The sequence below is a fragment of the Pipistrellus hanaki genome (genome assembly GCF_964339955.1).
Source record: "Pipistrellus hanaki genome assembly, chromosome: 7".
Lineage (NCBI taxonomy): Eukaryota > Metazoa > Chordata > Mammalia > Chiroptera > Vespertilionidae > Pipistrellus > Pipistrellus hanaki.
Window position 1 is genome coordinate 4,092,274 of NC_140509.1, and position 13,100 is coordinate 4,105,373.

General features: G+C 58.1%; 2 protein-coding genes across 3 annotated transcripts; one reads left to right on the forward strand and one right to left on the reverse strand.

Moving 5' to 3' along the window:
- Window positions 1–798: 798 nt before the first annotated feature.
- TAP1 (transporter 1, ATP binding cassette subfamily B member) lies at window positions 799–8,002 on the reverse strand (the record flags this gene model as incomplete). Its single annotated transcript, XM_084891101.1, has 11 exons — window positions 799–1,416; window positions 2,120–2,256; window positions 2,575–2,737; window positions 3,002–3,175; window positions 3,723–3,911; window positions 4,060–4,188; window positions 4,977–5,174; window positions 5,605–5,810; window positions 6,636–6,766; window positions 6,901–7,015; window positions 7,420–8,002. The coding sequence occupies 11 exons, from the start codon at window positions 8,000–8,002 to the stop codon at window positions 1,204–1,206; spliced, it is 2,238 nt and encodes a 745-aa protein (XP_084747227.1). The 3' UTR covers window positions 799–1,203.
- A 308-nt stretch (window positions 8,003–8,310) lies between these two features.
- PSMB9 (proteasome 20S subunit beta 9) lies at window positions 8,311–12,868 on the forward strand. 2 transcript variants are annotated; one of them, XM_084891268.1, is made up of 6 exons: window positions 8,311–8,411; window positions 10,191–10,258; window positions 10,919–11,050; window positions 11,528–11,657; window positions 11,912–12,053; window positions 12,692–12,868. In XM_084891268.1, the coding sequence occupies exons 2-6, from the start codon at window positions 10,200–10,202 to the stop codon at window positions 12,817–12,819; spliced, it is 591 nt and encodes a 196-aa protein (XP_084747394.1). In that variant the 5' UTR covers window positions 8,311–8,411; window positions 10,191–10,199; the 3' UTR covers window positions 12,820–12,868. The 2 variants fall into 2 exon arrangements, with proteins under 2 accessions (XP_084747394.1, XP_084747393.1); XM_084891267.1 differs by having other exon boundaries at window positions 8,408–8,612.
- The last annotated feature ends 232 nt before the right edge of the window (window positions 12,869–13,100 follow it).

Below are 13,100 nucleotides of genomic sequence, written 5' to 3' on the forward strand. Positions count from 1 at the left end.
GGCCTCGAGAACACTGGAGCTCCGCGAGAGGCCGGAGCGGGGTCACGTCGGGTGGGGAGGGATGTCCACAGAGCATCATTTTATAGAAGCGGGAGGCACAGGGGCAGCGGGGCTCTGGGTCTTGAGGACAGGTCTTGGGGCAACAGAACAAACGCGCAGCGCGTGGGGGAGGAGCACCAAGGAGAGGGCGCAGTCTCTGAACCTGCCCACGTGGTCCTTCCTGGGGCCCCTCCCGGTTCAACGGTCCCCAACCCGCAGCCACCCACAAGCACTGCCCTTCTGCCCGCACCTCCTCGCGTGATTGTTGCCTGACTGGGCAGTGCTGAGTTCAACTCCTCTAAACCCCTCCTCTCTCTGCAACCTGTGTTGGCCTAATCTGCCCAGCAACTGGTGACGTAATGGGCCATATCCCTCCCTGATTGGGAGATATTCACCACTACACTGAGATTTCCCAGCCAAGGGCCACTTGGGTGCCGGCGGAGCCCTACAGGACAGGGGCAGGGCTGCGAGGTGGTGACCGGTGAATTCCTCCGCTCGCGCCCTGGCGCTTCCTGCAGCCGCTCGCCCTCCGTCTTCCATCTCAGAGAGGCCCGGGCTCCCAGAGCTGCGGCTAGTGACTCTGGTCCATCCTTGGGGGCGGGCATGGGGACGTGGGGAGGTCGTGGGGCAACCAGAGGGAGTGGAACACTTAGGAGAGAGGATGCTCGCTGTGGCTGTGAACCACGAGGGTCCTAGAGAAGTCACCCGGCTCCTGAAAAGTGCGCTGCAAAAGTCGGAGAGCCATTTGATGCGAGGAAACGCAGTACAAAACACCGATTTTATTATTAAATATCAAGCAATCCACAGGGTATTCATAAGTCATATATATATATATATATATATGCCTTTGCTTGTCTTTGGAAAGTAGCTGATCTTTCCTTTACGTAGATTCTAAATACTTCTCATTTTCAGTGTGAGACACAGACTCCGGCTGTACACCCAGTCACAGCCGAGTGATAAGCCAGGTTTTCTTCCTGGAAATCTGCATTTCTCAAGAGGAGCTAGGAGAGAGGCTATCACGCATGGCAGAATTTCAAGTATCACCTAGGGGTTACATTTTAAGGAGTCACTCCTGTCTACTCTGCAGCTCTGTGAGCTCTCTGTTCCCAAATTCTCCCCCATGGCAAGCAGGAAAGGGGGGCGGGGGGAACCATGAGAAGTCTTTCATTCCGGGTCACCTGACCCGCCAGGAGCCTGCACCATGGCCCAATAGCGTCCCCTCTTCTGCATGAGCTGCTGGTGGGTCCCCGCCTCGCAGATGGTGCCCCCTTCCAGAAAGAGGATGTGGTCAGCCTGCTCCACGGAGCTGAGGCGCTGAGTGATGAGAAGCACAGAGCGGGAGTGTCGCTCGGGACTCTCGTACAGGAGCTGCTCCACCTGGAACGAGGGGACTCTGTCAGCTCAGGGAGGCCTGTGCTCCAGAGCCCACAGACCTCGCCAGGCCGCGGCCACCTGGGCGCTTCTCTCTAAAGCCTTTCACCTGCTCAGGGCCGTTCACGTGCAGGAGCAACAGAGGAATAAAAGCCACAGTCCTATGGTGAAGCCAGTAAGAGAGGAGCTAAGGGTATTCACTGGTCTCTCTCCCTCTGGACTGGGAATTTTTATGCTCTGTTTGAAAGAAGTACAACTTAATGGTAAATACATGAGAATTCGAGTCAGATGGACTTGAATTTGGGTCCAGTCTCTGCTGCTCAACAGACGACTGCCATTGAGCAGACTCTTCGACCTCTCTGGGCCTCCATTTCATCATCTGCAGAGAGGCTAGCAATGGCCAGCTCACTAGCACTCACAAAGAAAAAAGGAGTAAGACAGTACATGCAAAGGGTCTAATAGCAGGCCTGGCAATAGAATGAGCTCAATTAACATTGATATTGACATTGGGGTAGTCTTTTCTTTATGTCTGGCTTCAGAGAATGAAGATCCTCTTATAACTGGTTCTAGGTATCTTAGGGAGAAGCTAGTAGGAGATGAGAATTGCAAGGACTGGTTTGCATGATTATGATGTTAGTATAACTAACACAGGATGAGTGAAGGAAGGGAGATTGGTGGGATACAGGCATGAAGAAGATGATAGTCTCACCCGTAATTGGCTGTTTGCATCCAGGGCGCTGGTAGCATCGTCCAGGATGAGTACGCGTGGTTTCCTGATCAATGCTCGAGCCAAGGCCACTGCCTGTCGCTGACCCCCTGATAGCTGGCCCCCAGCCTCGCCTACCTCTGCAGAGACAGAAGCCAAGGTAACAGTTGGATAACCACATGTGGACCCATGTGCACACACACATACACACACATGCACACACACACACCAAGGACTACAGCCATCCGGTACAAAATATGACAGAGTCATGGAGCAAGGGATAATGGGCGCAGCTGGACAGGGAAGGTTCTGGGAAGGTGAAGGAGCTCTGAGGATGTGAGGATGAAGGAGCCATAGGAACTACATGTAAAACCTCAACTGCTGTCGGGGGCAGGGAGAACTGATGAACAAAGGCAAGACTATTGGGGTTTCTGGGGTGACACGCGTGGATGGAGCACCTGTGTCATAGCCCTGAGGGAGTTCAGAGATGAAGGCATGGGCTCCAGACTCCATTGCCGCAGCTGTGACCTCCTCCAGGGTTGGCTTCTGGGTCAGGCCATAGGCAATATTTTCTCGGAAACTTCTTCCAAATAACTGTGGCTCCTGTCCCACTGCGGCCACCTGGGACAAAATACGAGGAAGAGTCATGGGATAAGGAATACTGGAATGGTCATATAGCTATTAAAGACTCAAATTCTGCACTGATATCATACAGCAAAATTACATGCCCTCTCTCCTGACCACACCCCCATCTCCACCCACGCAGGGTCTCCCATCATCCCTTCACCGTTAGAACCTAATCCTTCTTCCGAGAACTCAGTGACGCTTAGTGAGAATATTCTTACCTGGTGCTCCCCACCCTCCCCCAGACCACTTCTTGCTCACCTGCTGGTGCAGGTAGCGGTGTTCATACTGGGGAAGGGGCTTCCTGTCCAGCAGCAGCGCCCCCGCCGTGGGCTGGTACAGGTTCTGCAGCAGCGCCGCCACCGTGCTCTTCCCAGACCCGTTGGGCCCCACCAGCGCCGTCACCTCACCAGGACACAGGGTGAACGTCAGCCCCTGGAGGCCAGAGAATCAATCACACAATAAGAGGCGGCTGGGACCCTAACCTTGAGACTGTCATGGCTTGTTACACAGCAGGATGTCTGACCCCGGGGAAGAAATGAGGAAAATGGGGAAATAGAGTCACCCTACCCTCCCACTGCACAGACTAGGGACGTAAGTCCCAGAGGAGTAGAGCTGGAAGATGAGGCAAAGACAGGAACAAAGACTCAGCACCACTATGCCACACTGTGGTGTCAGCTGCCAGGAGAAAACAACAACCACGTTCAAAATCACAAAGGGGGAAGAGGAGAAACGGAGGCTGGAGGCACAGATCTTCCTTTAGCAGCTCCTTTGGGTGCGAGCTCTTCCTCCCTGAGAGCCCCCTCTCACTCTCCTTGGAAACCCAAATTGGCTCTTCGATTGGGGGCGGTTTTATGGGACAGATGATGCACATCTTGCCTTTGGGGGTCAGGAAGGAGCCGCCTGTGCCTGGGTTAAGCAGGTTGAATGAGGGAGAGAGGGTGGAAGAGCTGGGAGCACGGTGGTGGACTGGGAGGTGCACCTGCAGCACTGGGGCATCTGGATGGTTGGGGTAGGCGAAGGAGACATCTTGGAACTGAACAAGGCCCTCCAGGTCCGAAGGAGTCAACACACCACTGGCTGGGCAGCAAGGGATCCGATCCAGGTACTCAAATATTTTCTCTGAGGAGCCCACAGCCTTCTGCACCCTGGGGTAGGTGGAGAGTAGTACCTGGAAGGGAGGTATGGACAGTGAGTGGGGGATGGGCACCCAATCTGCTTGCCAGGTCATGTGGTGTGAGAAAGGTAACGAATGGAAGGAACATGACAGGGATGGTGACCGGATGGGAGAAGGGGGAGTGAAACTCCCAGGACCTCACCTGAACAGCCGTGGTGAACTGGATCTGGTAGAGAACAAATGTGACAAGATTCCCACTGCTCACAGCCCCACTTGTCACCAGCTGCCCGCCGACATATAGGATTCCCACCTTCAGCAGCATCCCCGAGATCTGTGGAGGGACCCCAGAGAAAGGAATCATGGAGAAATCTAACAGGGTGCAAAGAACCAGAATCCTTGGAATTGAGGAGATAGAGTCCCTTCCCCGCTGTAACAGCAGGAGGCTCAGTAAGTAGAAAGAAAGAATGAACCATGTAGACACATGGAGTCTTATTCAGACACATGCCAGAGGTCATCGCATCGCCATCACCATTATCACCTTGTTGGGGAGCATTTTGCTCTTCACAAAAGGCTTTCATGAATGTACATAATCTAACATTCATATCAAGAGCCCTGTGAGCAAGATTATATCACTCTCATTTTTTAAAACGAGGAAACCATGTCAGAGAAGGTGTACTAGGCCATGGTCACAGAGCTAGTAAATGGCATCACCAAGCCAGGAACTTGCGATTGCTGGTCGAGTTCTCTTTCAAGTACATCATAGATGCCCTGTCCCCTATACTGGGTTTCTGCACTCTCATGGCTCTCACTAGCACACCCACACCGTCCCAGCATGAATCGGGCTCCCTACACACGTCCTGAGAAGTGAAGGAAGGACCTGGGACCGGAAGACCTGGCATCTTCCCAAAAGGAGGATTAGGCAGGTTTTGTGTATCACAGTGAAAGGAAGCCGTCTAGCCTAAAAAGAGGGAGCACCGAGGAGGGTGACTGAGCCTCGGATTGCTAGGATGAGAACGCTGAACCAAGCATTGTCTGGGAAGGAGGAGTGTGCAGCAGGGTTCAGGGGAAGGGGATGGAGCCAAGGCATCTGGGAATGGGCATTCATCTCCAGGTGCTCACCGTGGAGGTCCAGAGGTCGACTGCATAGGCCACGGCATCCTTCTGGTTGAGTATATTCATTTCCTGCTGTTTTTGCCTGAACTTCTGGGCCTCACCCTCCTCGTTGGCAAAGCTCCTGACTGTAGGCATGGCTGACAAAACCTCAATGGCCACCTGGCTGGACTTTGCCAGAGATTCCTGCACCTGTGCTGCCAGCATCTGTGGAGACATAGACAAGAGATGTCACACAGGGTTGGAAACCGTAGGAACAGTTGTACCTAAGTGACCCAGTTGGAGATTAAAGGTGAGAAGAGGCAGAGGGTCAAGAGAGAAGAGAAAGAGACACAGATGTACCCTCTGGATACTGCAGAGATCCAGAGAAGAGAATGACTTGGGAGGGTGGTAGGGATCATATTCTCGAGATTGGTGATCATAACTTTAAAGACAGGTTGTGGATAGGGGTTAGGAGAGAAGATACAGAGAAGGTGAAGATCAGCACTCCCACTTAATCTGGGAACCGGACTACATGGGCAGGGAGTCCATGAAGATGGAGAACCATGGAGGGGCCAGGAGGAAAGCCGAGAGAAACTGAGACCACCAAGATAGGAGAGGAGGGTCGGTGTAGGTTGAGGCAACTCCCTGGACATACCTGGTGCCATTTCCCCAGCTTCTTAGGCAGAAGGAAAAGCAGAGGCAGGGCGGCCAGTGTGACCAGGGTGAGGAACGGTGACCCCCAGAGCATGAGCCCCAGGAGACACAGCCCCCGCACCAGGTACCACAGCAACAGGCTCAGCTGCTCACTCAGAGACTCACTCACGGTGGCCGTGTCCTCTGTCACCCGGGATGTGATGGCACCTGCCGGAGGTTGGGGAAGAGAGCGGGGAGGGAGGGTCTCAGAGGGAGGGAGGGTCTAGCAGTGGCCCGGGTGCCAGAGGGAGAGGTGTCAACCGTGGTGTTCTAAGGATGCTGGGGGAAATGAGGGGAGGGATAGAGGGAAGTTCTGGGACCTCACTGCAGGGAAAATGTGTTAGAGCAGCAAAGTCTGGCCAAAACCTTCATTTTAACTACAGAGAACTTGTACCCCCCATGCTGCACACATGGGCAGGAATGGCTCACGCTGGGCACGTAACGGAGATGAGAAAAACGCAGGGTCCTGCTGGACGCGGTCCCGGAGATTGTGATGTTGATGTGAACCGAGTGAGACTCCATGGGTCTCTGTGCTTCAGTCTCCTTGCTACTTACTGAGCCTCCTGGTGTTATTTCTCCTTCGTGCTAAGGGTTCTGGTTCTCTGCACCCCGTTCGATTCCCACTGAGCACTGGATTGGAAATCAGGAGGTGGGCTCTGCCCAAGTTCATCACTCTCTACATGTGACCATGCGTGTGTCAGCATGTAGAGCCTAGGCCTCACGTTCCTTCTCTGTGAAATGAGACACTTAAACTCTGTGGTCTCAGAATATCCAGGTTTGCAATTCTCTCTAAATACACATGTAGGGGTAACTTTGTGTTAAACCTGGGGTGGGAAACTCGGCTTTTTTCTGAAGGTATGAAAGCAATATTCAGCTCTGGGGGTACACCAAGAATACGAAATGACCATGTCTGTGTGCGAGAGGGCCACGGCGATAGGTAAGGGGTGGGAGCACACTGGCAGGTGGTTACAGTGAAGGCGTTCCATGAGAAACCTGTTTGGTTCTGTTGGAAAAACTCCGTCTCCTGGCGCAGGACGGCGCGGAGCACCTGGCCCTGCAGGCGGCTGTGCACGCGGCCCATGGTGCTGTTGTACAGGCCGTCGCCCAGGAACTCCAGCGTCGCACTAGAGAACAAGCGGAGTGTGCAGGCTCAGAGAGGAGGGCCCGCAGTTGTGCACCTCAGAGCGCAGCCCCAACTCCCAACCCCTCTTTTTCGGCCCCCCTCCCCCCTTCCCAGCCTCCCTCCTGGGGCCCAGACCTGGCTATGGTGAGGATGGACATGAGCGCGATGTTTCGAATGAAGGCAGAGGCAGGTCCGTCTTGTAGGATCCAGTCGGTGAGGCGGCCGGTGAAGAACGGAATGGCCATCTCACCTGGGAGGGAGGGAGGGAAAGAGGGAGGGGGGGGGGGGTCGGTCACAGTATCTAGTCCAAGCCGGTAGCCCTTGGAACTGCCCCGACTCAGCCCGACCCTCCCCCTTTCCCCCCCCTCCCCCCGCCGCCAGGCTCTTATGAGCCGGATGAGGAGGCAGCCACGGTGATGGAGGAAGGTGCCCCGGGCGGGGGGCGGGAACAGTGCCTGGGGGGCACTCTTGTCCTGACTCCGGGCTCCCACCCAGTCCGGGGTGGTCTCCTCGGAGAAGACCGGAGCTGGGTCGCCTTCCCCTGGCCCACATTCCCCGGAACCCACTCACCCACCGCACAGCCCGTGCCTCCTGATTCCCACCCAGTCCCCTCGGGTCAGTCCCTCTCCCCGAACCCCTTACGGAGCCCCTTACCGAAACAGGAGAGGACCAGCAGGCCCAGAACCAGCGGGAGGCGGCGCACCTCTGCGCCCAGGCAGCACAGGAGCCGGCGGACCGGGTCCGCAGAGCCCGCGGGGCCTCCTCGCGCCCAAAGGCTCCAGAGCTTGAGCCACAGGGCGGCCGCGGGCAGAGCCGCCGCGTAGCTGAGGGCGAAGGCGTCGAGGCGACTCCCCCAGTGCAGCAGCCGCGCGCCGTCCGCGCCGCCGGGGGCGCCCCAGGAGACCAGCGCTCGGAACAAGGCGAGTCCCGGCAGAGCCAAGCCCAGCGCCGCCGCCAGCGGCTGCAGAGCGGCCAGGCCTCCCAGGGCGCCGCCTTCACGCGTGGGGCCGACGGTCGCCCTGAGGACCCCCCGCGCCCCGAGCCCCAGAGCCGCCCAGCGGGCCAGGCCCCCCACCCAGACCCGGAGCAGCGGCAGCGCCGGGGGCACCAGCAGGGACGCCACGCCGGGCAGCGCCGGCCGCAGCAGCGCCCAGTCGGCGAGCAGCAGCAGCGCGGCGCCCAGCCAGGCGGGGCCCCCCGCGCGGGCGCTGCCTCCGGGCCTGGGACTCTCCGCCATCCCGGCCGGGCAGAGGCTCCGGTGCCGTCCCCGTCTGCGCCCGAGCGCCGGGACCGCCGGCTGCGGAGGGCGGACGGGCGGGCGGGGCTCCCGGAAAGTCCCGGAACCCGCCGAGCCGCCCGGTCTTGCCTAGAAGCGGGCCATTTAGGGGAAAGAGAAAACGAAAGCGCGGCGGCCGCCTAGGTCCGCCCACTTGCAGCACGCGAGCCCAGACTATTTGGGGAGAGGGCGTGGGAATCTCATCCGAGGCCGCGGGGCGCAGCCTTCGTGCTCCGCTTCTCCATCACGCACCCCGGCCCCCTCCCCTCCCCTGCCTCCTCTTGCGGGACCCATTTCTGGCGACTTCCCTGCCCCGGGCTCAGGGCGGGCTCTCCGGTCACTTGTCTCCGGGCAGATCTGCCCCACGCAGGTTAGCGCAGCGCCGGGTGCGCGGCCTCGCGGGGTGGACGCGGGCGCCCCCTGGCGGGCGGGGCGAAGGGGCGGGGCTGCGCGCTGCGCGCAGTCTGAAGTCGGGATTTGGCGCCGCAGGCGGCGAGCGACAGAAGCAGGGATGCTGCGGGCAGGACCACCTGCCGGGGGCCTCCTCCGGGCCGGGGAAGTCCACACCGGGGTAAGGCGCCTGGGCTGGAGGGTTAGCGGGGAGGGAAAGGGGAAGGGGCTTGGGAGCTTTGGAACACCAAGGAATGAGCGGAGACCAACCGGGTGAGAGGGCAGCGCGTAGTCCCGGCGCCCAGTCCCCGCAAGGAACACGCAGCGTTTCTACTCCGAAGGGATCGCGGGGCCGCGAAGGGACTGCGCCGCGAGGCTGGAGGAGAGGGGGTGCTTGGCTCCTAGCTGGGAGCGTTCAGGGGAAGCTGCTCTGGCGCTTTCGCTTTCACTCTGGCTGGAGCGGGGGGCTGGTTAAACCCAGGGAAGGGGCTGGAGAGGGTGCAGCGGCTGAGGAGACGTGCCCTGGTGGACAGCACCTGGGCTAGGGGAATGCACTGATCAAGAAGGGCCAGCTCATCACTCAGGCTCTGGTGGGCTGGCACCTGGGCAATCACGGTCCCAGCCCTGACTGCGAGGTCCCCGGGCCCCTCCCTAGCCTTCCCCTGGAGGGCTCCTGCGTGGCCCGGGCTGCGCAGCCCCCTCCGCGCCCACTCCCACGCATGGGCTGGGGGACTTTGCCCGAGGTCGGGGTAGGGGGTGGAGGGTGGCAGCCCAAGACTGGCTGGCTTCTGGTCCCAGACTGCGCCACCAGCGGCTGGGGGTACGTTGCTTGGGAGGAGTAAGCCCGGAGGGGTGCTGCCCCTGGGCCCTGGCCCCATCTTCCTGGGGGAGCCAGCCACGGTGGGTCCCCCAGGCCAGTGGGTGAGAAAGAGCCGGAGACCACTTCTAGGTTAGAAATCTCGCTGCCAGACCAGCCAGAAAGTAGGAAGCAGAAGCCACACGGGGTGGCAGCTGGGCCTGGGCTTCAGTCCGGGGTCTGCCACTCACTGTGTGACCTTGGACACGTCACTCGCCTGTTCGATGACTCAGTTTCTCATCTGAGCCAGGGACCTATAAGGCTTTTTCAGACTCAACAGAAGTAGAAAACGTGTCCACGTGTTCACTCCTTCACTCTTCCTTCGTTTCTGTTCCGGAGCTGGAAAGTCAGCTCGCACGCTCCGGTCAGATCCTCTCGGAGCAGGTCTCTCCCCGAGTCCCAGATGCCTCTGCACCTCTTGCTCAGAAATCCCTAAAAGAAACCTGTTCTCACCACCTCGTGCTCCTTGCTGCTTTCCTCCTTCCTTGAAACGTGGCCTTGCTGACCACCCCTCCCCCCATGTTTCCCCGCGTAAGAGCTGGCTTCTGGCTAAGTGTCCTGTGGAGGATTCTGGCCCAATAAGACCTGAGCTTGCCCTGTCAGGTCTCCCGCACCTGCACACCCAAGCACCTGTGATGGAGGCTGCAATTCCCTGGAGCCAAACTCCTGCCTCTAGGAGCTTCGCCCCCACCTCTCCTCACAGTGAAAAGAACCCACACAGAAGGAGGGCTGATGCCGCGGCACCTGTCCCGCCTGTGCGGGCCCACGGCCAGACCGTGGCATTCCCATCAGCCAGGAGACACAATGGAGGGGTGGAGTGGGCTCCGGCCTGCATTTCTGGGTGCCCCTGAGCCATGCCCTCCCTCTCCTCTTGCTCTGACAGTCCCTCCTCTCTCTCTGCAGACAACCATCATGGCGGTAGAGTTTGATGGGGGCGTGGTGGTGGGTTCTGACTCCCGGGTGTCCGCAGGGTAAGTACCAGTGAAGGTATATGCTTTGGAAGGAAGCGAATGGCCCCAAATACACATGTTTTTTACCCATTCATAAAGAACCCGGTGAACTGAGCTTCAGAGAAATGGAGTTGCCTCTCAGAAGGTGGCTATAAGATATTGGGTGGGTGCTTGGGTCTCTGAATTCATGGGTCCTGAATGCCCCAGCCTGTCCCTGGAAGCAGGGACTGAGAAGGGGGAAGGGATAGAGATTTGAGATGGAAAAGATGGGTCTGAAACACAGGTATCTTGGTTTCTCACCTATCGCGTGCTGACTAGTTTTGTCTTTCTCCCTCCTGGCCAGTTCCCTCAGATGCAAAATGGACATATGGGATTAGATCCACATTAGTTTATGTTCCATAGAACACATGGTTAATAGCAAAGAAAAATTTGTAAAAGTATCATCATTCTTAGCTTACTATTTTTATTGTGTTGTAAAATCTAAGCCTGAAATAAGTGATTTTGATTACTTGCAGTGTTTCATCTGGCTGAGATTATTCTTGCTTCCTGCTTTAATCTAACCATTGAATTTCATGCAGTCCGTAGCTGTCCTCTTGTCAAATGAATGTGAGAAACGCCGGCTGATTCACCTCAAAAACCCCCGCCCCTCTGCGCTGCTGACCGCTGCCTCCTTCCCCGCAGGGAGGCCGTGGTGAACCGGGTGTTCGACAAGCTGTCCCCCTTGCACCAGCGCATCTACTGCGCTCTCTCCGGCTCGGCCGCCGACGCCCAGGCCGTGGCCGACATGGCTGCCTACCAGCTGGAGCTCCATGGGTATGACGCTTTGGGGTCCTCACACTTTGCCCCCGAGCCCCCTGCAGTGCCCTGCTCCGGGAGCACTGCCGCTGCTTTTATTAGCTTTCGCCCGGCCTGGGCCCTCCACACTGGTGTCCACGCCCGCCCGTAGGGTTATTTTGAGAATCGAATCACACCTGTGAAGGCAGTTTGCCAACTGTAGCCCCTGTCCTAATGTAAACACTAAGGAAGAAAACGATGAGTGGCCTGTGGATCCGGTCACCCATGGGGAGCCAAGGTCACTGGGCAGAGGCGAGGCTTATCTGCTTCACCCACAAGGGCAGGCTGATCACTGGGGAGTGGCGGTGCGAGCAGAGGAGGGGCATGGAGGTGTGAGGCTGGGGCGGGGAGTGGAGTTTGCCCTGCAGCAGCGCTGGGTTTCAGGAGGCCATCGGCAGGGATGGTGGTGATGGCACAGGAGGGTGGGACTTCAGGAGAGTGCACTGACCCCTTCAGGATGGAACTGGAAGCACCTCCCCTCGTTCTGGCTGCTGCAAACGTGGTGAGAAACATTAGCTACAAATACCGGGAGGAACTGTCTGCTCACCTCATGGTAGCCGGCTGGGACCAACGTGAAGGGGGCCAGGTGGGTCTCTCCCAAGCACACCCTCCCTTGGGGTCCCCCAGTCCCCTGGAGAGGAAGCTGGTGGCCGTGTCCTTCTAGCAGTGACTTCCCAAGACACTGCCCAAAAGCACAGGCCAGTCTCCTCCAACGGGGATCGGAGATGCCGGGCCTCCGCTGCAGAGCCTGGAGGCCACCTGCTTGTCCTGGTGGCAAGAACAGAATTGATGCTTCTCTGGTCTGACTTGAGGGTCGTGTCCCTCCCCCCCGCCCCCCAGGTGTATGGAACCCTGGGAGGAATGCTGACTCGACAGCCCTTTGCCATCGGTGGCTCCGGCAGCACCTACATCTACGGTTATGTGGACGCAGCGTACAAGCGCGGCATGTCCCCTGAGGAGTGCCGGCGCTTCACCACGGAGGGTAACGGGCGAGGGCGAGGCGCCAGGGCTTCCCGAGGGGAAGGGAGTGGCCGGGGGAACAGGAAGCGGAGGACGCGGTGGCCATTTAACTTAACATCCAAACTGGGACACTGCAGGGTGAAAGGGGGCAGGACACATGCTGAGCCAGACGGGACTTCAGGACAAAGGGCCTGAACCAGGACTGTTCTGAGAAGAGCGAACTAAGAAACATGGCGCGTAGGAAGCAGTGGCGAGCTGGGGCTGGGGCTGGGGCTGGGGCAGTGGCGGGCTGGGGCTGGGACTGGGGCTGGGGCTGGGGCTGGGGCTGGGGCTGGGGCGAGCTGGGGCTGGCTCAGACCAGCCCACGAGAGCCCACTGTCAATAGTCAAGGATTTGGGAGCTGCTGTTAAGCTGTTTACAACTGGACATGAATCTTGGTAGGAGTAGTGAGACCATGGACATTAGGAGGTGACTGCAAAGGGCGTGTCTGTTTATTTTTTTAGTTCTAAGATGGTTTTAGCACACCACTAACTCGCCTCTCTAGACATGGGCCTGGAGTTGGAAGGGGGCGTAGGCTTGTGGATGGAAGGGAAGGAAGTGGTTTTTGAAGGTAAGCCTTTCTCTCTCTCTCTCTCTCTCCCCCACTTGAACCCTCTGCAGCTATCACTCTGGCCATGAACAGGGACGGCTCCAGTGGGGGTGTCATCTACCTGGTCACCATCACAGCTGCCGGCGTGGACCATCGCGTGATCTTGGGCAACGAGCTGCCGAAATTCTATGACGAGTGAATCTTCCTCGCACATCTCTCCTCATTTTGTAATAAACTTTCTGAAGTCAGATCGGGCGTGGTCCGTGGGCAGGGGGTGCTGAGAGAGGTGAAGCTTAGGGGAGGGGCTCCTCCCCTCTCTCCTCCCTTTTCATTCTTTAGCGCCGAGGTCTGAAACCTCTTTCCCAGGAGGAGGGCGGGTGAAGTAGAAAGAGCCCTCCACAGCACAGGCCGTCACGTCTGGTGGTTTTAAATGTCAGATACACGATTCATTCTGACGCCGCGGATGAGGGTGGAAGCTGA

Coding starts and splice junctions, on each gene's coding strand:
- PSMB9 (XM_084891267.1), top strand. CDS start 8,553: ATGCTGCGGGCAGGACCACCTGCCGGGGGCCTCCTCCGGGCCGGGGAA. Junction 10,259..10,918: donor GACTCCCGGGTGTCCGCAGG/GTAAGTACCAGT, acceptor CCTTCCCCGCAG/GGAGGCCGTGGTGAACCGGG. Junction 11,658..11,911: donor ACCAACGTGAAGGGGGCCAG/GTGGGTCTCTCC, acceptor CCCGCCCCCCAG/GTGTATGGAACCCTGGGAGG.